At 41.2% G+C, this 9542-nt stretch overlaps 1 protein-coding gene across 1 annotated transcript in view; it reads left to right on the top strand.

The window, feature by feature from the left end:
* LOC107101724 (connector enhancer of kinase suppressor of ras 2-like) overlaps positions 1-9542 on the top strand; it is an 84003-nt gene that overhangs the window by 61166 nt on the left and 13295 nt on the right. Inside the window, exons 17-24 of the mRNA XM_015400740.1 lie at positions 437-474; positions 555-597; positions 1276-1324; positions 1744-1916; positions 3603-3676; positions 3797-3868; positions 8579-8649; positions 8739-8839. Coding sequence (XP_015256226.1) covers positions 437-474; positions 555-597; positions 1276-1324; positions 1744-1916; positions 3603-3676; positions 3797-3868; positions 8579-8649; positions 8739-8839 — 621 coding nt within the window. The remainder of the gene's footprint in view (positions 1-436; positions 475-554; positions 598-1275; positions 1325-1743; positions 1917-3602; positions 3677-3796; positions 3869-8578; positions 8650-8738; positions 8840-9542) is intronic.

The raw sequence follows: 9542 nt of genomic DNA, 5'->3' as shown, positions 1-9542 counted from the left end.
GGCCACCGCTGGCCTGGGGCTCACTGACAGGAGTGTGGCCACCGCTGGCCTGGGGCTCACTGACAGGAGTGTGGCCACCGCTGGCCTGGGGCTCACTGACAGGAGTGTGGCCACCTGGCCCTCTGTCCGCCATGATGAGGTCATGCCACAGAGCTGGGCTCATCATGATATTATTTAACTATTTGTCTCATCAAACTCTCCACACAGGAAATCAACGAGCTGCTAATAACAACCGTAACCGTACGGTAGGAACGAAGAACCTGGAGTTGCTCATGCAGCGTTTGAAAAATTAGAAAAATAAATTGGAAACTGTAGGGATGGAATATTTAATGAATGCATTAAACCTTTTCAGTCAACATAAACATTTTCTAATCTAACAATAAAAAAGGTGAAGCTGTTATTCATGAATAGTTTCTCTCTGTTCTCCATCTTACAGCGAGGCGCAGACACACTGCGAGCCGATACGGTGGACAGGTGAGCCGGCTTGTGATTGGTGAAATGTGTGCTCACATGCTCTTGTGTGGTTAAATAAAAACCTTTCAATCCTTGTGCAGATATTCTGGCACAGGAAGCTCAGGAGCCGCCTCCATGAGGAAGGTAGGAGAAGTTAGAGCTGCTTGTTTGTGTTTCATCGACTAAAACATTTTAATAGAATAGAATTCATAAAAACAGGTTTTCTTCAGTGCTTTTATTTTCTAATTTCCCTGAGCTTATAAAGCAGCACAGATTTAACTTGCATTAAAGATCTCCACTGCAACCAAATCAGCGGTTACATGAAGACCCATTGTGTATAAATAATAGCCATGCATGAAAACAGGACGTTTCTTATTCTGTGAGGATGAAATCAAAGCAGGTAAATAGATTTCCTTATTTAGATTATTGTGACTCAGGAGCTGTTTTAGTCACCAACTCAAACATTTTCTCCAAAACATTGTGACCTGGTTTGGTCCTGTTTATAAAATGAAAGCAAACAGCAGAATGTTCTTCTGCCTCAAATAAGAAAGAAAAAGATGAGATGGAGTCTTTTTTTGGTCAAGAAGTAAGACATAAAAATGCTGAAATAATACAGAGCAAAAATAGTTTTTGGTCTTTTAAGAGAGCTAATTTAATTTCTAAAATATGTTGGTTTTAAGATTTAGGACCCTGCTAATAGCTGCTCAACCAAAAATACAGATTGTTCAAAATATAAAAGCCACTGAGATAGAAACTCACCTCTGCTTTTTCCTGTCTATTAAACATTAACTTTGCTAACATTTTCTCCCCTTTTCCTTTTAGTCTTTCCATTACACCTCTTTAAGAACGAAAACCAAAAAGAGAAGTAAAGGTAAGTCCGTTTCTTTATTTAGTAATTAATAAACGTAGACAGCAGACTGCTGATCCGATGTTTCAGGCAGGACTCGTCCCTGACTGTTCGCTGCCATGAGTCACTATAGGCAGAAGGCTTGAAATAATATTAAAAGGACATCAGCTCTGACATCCGCAGCTTTTTTATATTTGGAAAGTCCTGATGTACTTTACTTGATGAAAATAGATGAAAGACAAACACAGACACCAGACACTGTGTGTTCCTGCTCCCGTTTTGTCCTCTATTTGACTCCCTGTAATTAATGATTTGCTTTTTTTGGGTAGTCTCCATTTGTCACTGTCTCAGGTGTAATGTGCTCTGAATATTTGAAGGGCTTCCATATGTGCTAAAAATCCACTTTCCCAGCTGACCCGGTTCTGCCTCCTGCCCTCCTCCAGGTTCCCTCACCAGCGCCAGTCGAAGGCGGATCTCCTGTAAGGACTTGGGCCACGGTGACTGCGAGGGCTGGCTGTGGAAGAAGAAAGACGCTAAAGGCTATTTCACCCAAAAATGGAGGAAGTACTGGTTTATCCTCAAAGAATCCTGCCTTTACTGGTACACCAACCAAAATGTAAGCCAGCAGCAAAGCAGCCATTTTGTTTCTTGTTGTGGCTCCTATCTGGCAGAGCGGCAAACCTTCATTAGGCTCAGCCATATTTTCCATTGCAGGAACTAATTAGCAATGAGCTCATTGTCCCTGAGTCAGTCTGCTGTTTCTGTTCCTGTAAACTGAGCTACAGTGAAGGCCCCTCCGGTCAGAGCATTGTAAAAACATCTTTAGATAAATCTATCTTTACTCTGTTATGATAATATCACACTGGAAGTTTCTGAAATATCTAAAATACAAAGAAAACTCTTAATCCCTTCAGTTCAATTCAATTATATAAAGCCAACTTTTTGTAAACCCTTTATTGATCACTGGAGAAATTCACTCTCTCCATTTAACCTAGAGGAGCAGTGGGCTGCCACTGTGCGGCGCCTGGGGAGCAGTGTGGGATTACGGGTCTTGCTCAGGGACCCAGAGTGGAGGCTGCGGGAGTTGAACTCAGAACCTCTGGGACCCAAGCTCTAACATTAGGCCGCCATTCCCCAGCTTACATAATCATCCCAACCAGCTTTACAGAGATAATCCCGACAGATTGGCTGGAAACCAGCTACTGAACTGCAGATATTTACCTGTAATCTGCTCCTGTCTGTCCAACAATCCCTCACACCGAGCATGCATGCAGCGACAGTGGAGAGGAAAAACTGAAGAAAATAAAACCTTTGGGCATGCCGGTGGTGCAGTGGTTATCAAGCACGACACATGTACGGAGGCCTTAGTCCTGGACGTGGCGACCCGGGTTAGAATCTGACCTGTGGTCCTTTGTCTCTCCCTCTCTCTCATCACCCCTTTCCTGTCAGCTTACTGTCCTAAAAACGAGCCACTAGAGCCGCAAAAACAAACAAACAAAAAAACAAACAAACAAACAAACAGAAATATATATATATAACTTAACCAAGGTACTAAAATGAGATGGATGGTTGATGACAGAGATTAAACCTTTTATAACTGCACATTTCTCTGTGCTTAATGCAAAGTTTAATTTGACAAAGTAACAAATAAAGACATAAAATCCAGCGGGAGCCTAGAGGAAGCCAGCTTAGGACAGGGAGCATCCTAAAGGTAGTGAACAGAACACTTGTGATCTGCAGAGATTATTTAAAGACGATGCTCAAAGCTCCGTCACTGTCTGATCCAACCTTGTTGAAGATGAAGCATCTTCTTGTGACCAAAAGGTTTAACATTTATTTAGAGCTTTCTATTCACTTCTTTATTTTTTATGACATTCCAATTGATCCCTTTATATTAGGAGGGAGCAATATTTCATGTATTAGACTATAATTAAACATATTTATTTCACGCTCAGTAGTTTTCTAATAACTTATTTCTTTTTTTCAACCATTCATGTTTTGAAAGAATACCACATTGCTTTTGTGTGTTTGTTTTTATGCAGCCATGAGCATAAGCATTTAAATGATGAAATTATTTCCTATTTCAAGTAAAACTTTGTTCCCCGTTCAGGAGACTCACACTCCATGTTTTTCTCTTAAGTGCGTCTCAGTAACTGTCCCTGCCAACATCATCAACAGATCTTTTTTCACACGCTTCACTACATCAATCGCATTCCCAATAAAATCAGTAAATCATCGGGCCTGACATTTTGTTCTCTGAGTCGATGATGTACCACCGCTCTCCATCTGTCTCCGCCTGCAGGATGAGAAGGCTGAGGGCTTCATCAGCCTCCCCGAGTTCAGAATAGACCGAGCCATAGAGTGCAGGCGGAAATTGTGAGTCTCCATCATATGTCGCCAGAATTACTAATCAAGCACGTTTGCTCTCAGCTACAAAACGTGATGCACAGAAAAAAAAGAAAGCTAATCAGTCTTTTTCTGTCTGGCTGACTGCAGCGCCTTCAAAGCCTGTCATCCAAAAATCAAGAGCTTCTTCTTCGCCACAGATTGTCTGGAGGAGATGAACAGGTGAGCTCCGTCTGGGTATCTGTGTGTCTTGCAGTGATGTGAACGGCGACGTCACGTGTCGTGAATACTTTAGCCAAGTAAAACAAGTTTACACAGGGCAGAGGCCCAGCGACGCCACGCTGAGCATGAATAAGGAACGATCCTGAGTCACGTGTCTGCAGAGAGTCATGATATTTGCTATCTGATGAGCTCTAATTATCCACACCTCTCCTCTGTGACACATGGAGATAATTGAAGGATAGTAATTAACCGGCTATATTTGACTTCTGTGCAGCGATTGTTGGTTCATGTGTGTCGGTGTGTTTGCAGCCACTTTTAAAGGCTATGAAAGTTGTTTGGATGACATCATTGCTTATTTTTATATTTACAGTAAATATAGATTCTGTCCTCTGAGGTGCATGAAGCTCGCTGAGTTGCAGTAGGAACCTTTTAGGGCAGGAATCTGCAGCCTTTCATATCCAAAGAGCTGCTTAATTAAAAGTTGCTTAGAGATGCAAAATATTAGTATATGACTTTTTAACAACATTATTTTATTTTTGAACTCTGCAATAGGAAATATTTTATCATCTAAAATAACATTTAGTTTGTATTTTTAGCTTTTAAAACAATAATGAATACATTTGTGATTTAAAGACAGAGATTGTCAGAGAAAGAGAACCAAGACAAAAATAATTCCAAAAACTTTCTATGTTCTTTACGTCACTCTTTTGTGAAAATGTAATTCAAACATTCTTTATTAAAACCACTAAAGCTACTAAGACAAGTATTTGTTTTTTTAGGGGTGTGAGGAAAAAATCATTTTGCTGATTTATTGTGAATATTGATCTTTCATTGGTTAATATCAGTTATAATCAGAAACATTTTTTCCTAAAACAATGAGCGACCCTCGCTCCCTCTGCACCGCTGCTCTGCTAGATGGCGCTGTCGAGCCCTTTAGCTGTGCGGCACGGCGCCATATTTGCAGGTGAGGCAGTCAGAGTGATAGACTGACTCAGACCCCAAACAACATGGATACCAAAATGACTAAATGATCAATATCTCCTGATGAAAAATTACAGGAATGTTTTTTTTATCTATACATCTCATTTTCATAGCTTGGAAAAATATTGCAATATATAGTGATATTGCAATATTGTGATCATATTGTATGGTGATACGTAAAGTATGGCAACACACATGCCAGTACTCACCCCTAGTTACTACAGTAGATCAGTCAGTTCTTTATAAAGAGCCCTTTTGGCTCTGGATGGGTTTAGAGTCCTTATAGTTGGTGTCAGGAGGCGTTCAGGAGCGTGACAGCTGTGGGGAAGAAGCTGTTGCAGTGCCTGGTGGTTCTAGTCCATGGGCTTCTGTAGCGCCCCCCAGAGGGCAGGAGTGGGAAGAGTGTGTTTGCAGGGTGAGCGGAGATGGGGTGAATTTCCGGTTCTTTTCAGACACCGCTTCCTGTAGATGTCATCGATGGCAGAGAGCGTTCCCAGGCGATGCGCTGGGCAGTTTTCACCGCCCTCTGCAACGCCTTCAGGAACGAGGCAGAGCACTTCCCACAGCAAACTGTTGGCGAGGATGCTCTCCATGGTGCAGCGGTGGAAAAGCATGAGGATCCCAGAGGACAGATCAGGATCCTGATGAGGAAGATGTGCTGGTGCGCCTTCTTGATGACTTTGGAGGAGCTGGTCATCCAGGTCTGGTCCTTGTGAACTCCCAGGAACTTAAAGCTGTCTTCACGCTCCACCGCCGTCCCCTTGATGTGGATGGGTGGATGTAGGTCAGCGTTCCTCCTGAAGTCCATAATGAGCTCCCTGGTATTTTTAGGTGTTCAGCTGCAGGTTGTTTGTGTCGCACCACTTAGCCAGGCGGTCCACCTCCTCCCTGTAGGCGGCCTCATCAGAGGATCGCTGTGGTGTCGTCTGGAAACTTGATGATGGCGTTGGAGCCATGGACATGTCTGCAGTCGTGGGTGAGGAGGGAGTAGAGGAAGGGACTCATCACGCAGCCTTGTGGCATTACGCTGTTCATGGGGATGGTGGATGAGAAATGGTTGTCCAGTCGGACATGTTGGGGCCGGCTGGTCAGGAAGTCGAGCATAAAGTTACACGAATGGACTGATGCCGAGGTCTGTGAGTTTATTAATGACGTTTGATGGGATGACAGTGTTACACCTTCAAGTCTTCCAGCATTCTGGCGTAAATCTTCTTACTGTCCAGGTGTGGAAGGACAGAGTGCGGCGCTATGGACCCTGCATCCTCTGTGCCCCTACGCTGCCTGGATGCTAATTGGTAGGGGTCCTGTGTGTGTGTGTGTTTATTGAGGGTTGGGGGGGGGGTGTTCTGAGGTGAGCTAGAACCATCCCCTTAGTGCTTTTGGTGATGATGGGGGTGGGGGCTGCTGGACGCTGGTCATTGGGTCTGGATGGGTTGGAGTTCTAGGGAATCAGACTAGAAGCAGGTCGGTACCACAGTGTGGGCCACAGACACGTCTGATATATCCAGGTTATGATAAAACAACTTTGTTTAATTTTTCAACCACCACAGTTAAACTATTTAAATTGTTTTATCACTTGTACCTTTATTTATTTCCTTGTTGATCTGTTGCAGATTGCTTTGTGTAAATAAGTAGCGAATAAAATGACTACAGTGGTACTTGGTAGAGAACCTTGGTTGTTATGAGCTGCTGTAAACCTGAACCTTAGCAACACAACCAGCTCCTAACACGGTTTCTAAGAATGATTCCAACCCGTCCTCATGAACAGAGGCTCTGTACTCCTGGACCTCTGGGGTTCTCATGTTTCTGCATCATTTTTTAGTTCATGTCAGGTGACTTTAAGGACTGCTTCTAAAAGAAAAGCCTTGACTCTAAGATTTGCTTGGGATCAGTCAGTTTGAAGGTCCAGAGTCGCCAAACTTCATCTTACTGGCAGTTTTTCTCCAGGAACTGAAGCCACGGTGCCCGCCATGTTCTACAGGTTATCAGTTCCAAAGGAGGCAAAGTAAACGCAGCCTGAGTTTCATTTAACATTAAACCTAAAAATAAAATACGATTCAATCAATAACTGCAGGGATGTTCATAGTTCTTCATATCATGTGGTCATGAGGTACGCTTTGCTGTTGTTCAAGATAGAGATCTGTTTTTACACAGTTTCCTTTATGATGGCATGATGCTGTTAACTGGGCCCCTGGAGGGGCTGAGCTGGTCCTACTGGGATCAAACTGGGATTCTGTGGATTCTGCACTAATAAAAACTATTTGAGATGAAAATATTCATTATAATTAGGATAAAAGTGATGAATTTGGGATTTGGTAACTTTACTTCTAGTTGGTCAAAGACGATGCTATAAAAATACTTAAAGATATAATGAAGGATTTTTGTGAATAATTGAAAAAAGCTGCCCTCTCCACTTCAAAAAGAAAGATGCACATGCAGACCTCTGTACCCGAACCCGAAGGGGGGGCACCTATTAAAGGTGTGACAGAGCGTGCATGAGCTCCTCCTCACGCTCTGTTTCATAGTTGCTGTTTGCTTCACTCATACAAGCTTAGTTTCCAGAAGAAGTTTTGCTATTTTTCCACTATGTCAGACTCACCAGCAGTCAGTGAAAATGGGGACGAGCACGAAGGACGGCCTTACGTCATCACCACATCACCAGAATGATTGACAGTTAGGAGGACCAATGATTGAGATGATCCAAGAACATCCTCCACTATAGCTTTCAGACTTTCTAGCTGTAAAGTGACAAAAAGAGAAATGTTCCAAGGGTATGAAGACTTTTGCATAAATCATTTGCATGGGTTCTGTTTTTAAATTTTAATTTTCTAAAATCACTGTTAGGGTTTTGGAAATATCTCTGGAGGATGAGGTCAGATCATGTAAAGTCGTCTGTAAATCCACCACCTCTGCTTTACCTGTAACAACCATTTCTCCTTCTTCTCTCCTTCCCTCTGCTCTCTATTTTCAGATATTATATTCTGTTTTTCATACTCTATCGTTTTCATTTTGTTTGTCCTTATTTAGGTTTTATTTCTCCTATTTTAGGTTTTATTTCTCCTATTTTAGGTTTTATTTATCCTATTTTTGGTTTTATTTGTCCAAATTTAGGTTTTATTTTCCTAATTTAGATTTTATTTGTCCTAATTTAGGTTTTATTTCTGATGATTTTTGTTTTATTTGTCCTATTTAGGTTTTATTTCTCCTATTTTTGGTTTTATTTTGTCCTATTTTAGGTTTTATTTCTCCTAATTTAGATTTTATTTGTCCTAATTTAGGTTTTATTTCTACTATTTTTGGTTTTATTTGTCCTAATTTAGGTTTTATTTGTCCTATTTTAGGTTTTATTTGTCCTATTTTAGGTTTTATTTGTCGTATTTAGGTTTTATTTCTCCTATTTTAGGTTTAATTTCTCCTATTTTAGGTTTTATTTGTCCTATTTTAGGTTTTATTTCTCCTAATTTAGATTTTATTTGTCCTTATTTAGGTTTTATTTCTACTATTTTTGGTTTTATTTGTCCTAATTTAGGTTTTATTTGTCCTATTTTAGGCTTTATTTGTCCTATTTTAGGTTTAATTTCTCCTATTTTAGGTTTAATTTCTCCTATTTTAGATTTTATTTGTCCTATTTTTGGTTTTATTTGTCGTATTTAGGTTTAATTTCTCCTATTTTAGGTTTTATTTGTCCTGTTTTAAGTTTTATTTGTCCTAACTCTTTGCGTGTTGCAGGTGGATGAACCGGCTGGGTCTCGCTGCCATTGGCTACACACCGGATGATAAAGTGCCGCGCCCTGATGAAGGTGAGCTGCGTTCCCCACCGCAGACATGATTCTCTCTCTCTCCTGTGGATTCACTTGTTTGTGTGGGTTTGCGTTTATCTTCATATCAGACTACTGGAGTGAGAGCGATCAGGACGAAGTTGACGGATCGATGACGCTCAAACAGGAGGGGCCCTCGTCCCTCTGTGATACTTACCACCGAACACCATCTGTAAGTAATGCAGCCTCTCCTTCAGGTCCAATCAGCATTCTCTCATTCTGAAGGAATTTTTTATTCTTAAAAGCTCCACAGTTTGCAGAGATATCTGTATTAATAAATCATCAGAGTGGGAGACTTATCTGCTTCTTTAAGCAGCCAACATCACAGACTTCCTTCACCCTTCTGCCAGAATATGTCCCCACTTTGACCTGTAGGTGGCAGTAGGCCACAGTGCTCATGAGGCTGAAGGCAGCCCTGCAGCATAGAAGAATAAAAACCACATGATCCAATAGATCTGCACCAGGCACGTTCAAAAACCTATAAAACAGATTCGTCTTTATGCCAAACCTCTGGGCTCTTGTTAATCTTTGGGGTTATTAATATATAACTCCAAACAGAATAAATCAAAGTTTCATGAGTCATTTGATCAGATATTTAAATACCCAATATGAAAAGATGAAAACCCTCTTTTCTCCTTTGTTTGACATTAAATCTTGCTTTAAACGTTTACTATGCCTTCCTCCATTAGATGATGTCGTGACCTTTTAAATGTCCTATTCGCTGCATCTGAGTTGAACTGAGAAACAATAGTGAACATGATGTAGAACAACACCTCCTGCCAGAGATGGCAAAAGTACTCACTTTCCGTACTTGAGTAAAAGTACAGATACTTGTGTTAAAAAATACTCTGGTAAAAGTGGAAGTACTGATTAAA

This window comes from Cyprinodon variegatus, unplaced genomic scaffold (genome assembly GCF_000732505.1).
Source record: "Cyprinodon variegatus isolate N-32 unplaced genomic scaffold, C_variegatus-1.0 Scaffold1142, whole genome shotgun sequence".
Classification (NCBI taxonomy): Eukaryota; Metazoa; Chordata; class Actinopteri; order Cyprinodontiformes; family Cyprinodontidae; genus Cyprinodon; species Cyprinodon variegatus.
The sequence above is the reverse complement of the archived record's forward strand: the minus strand, read 5'-3'. Positions and strand labels throughout refer to the sequence as shown.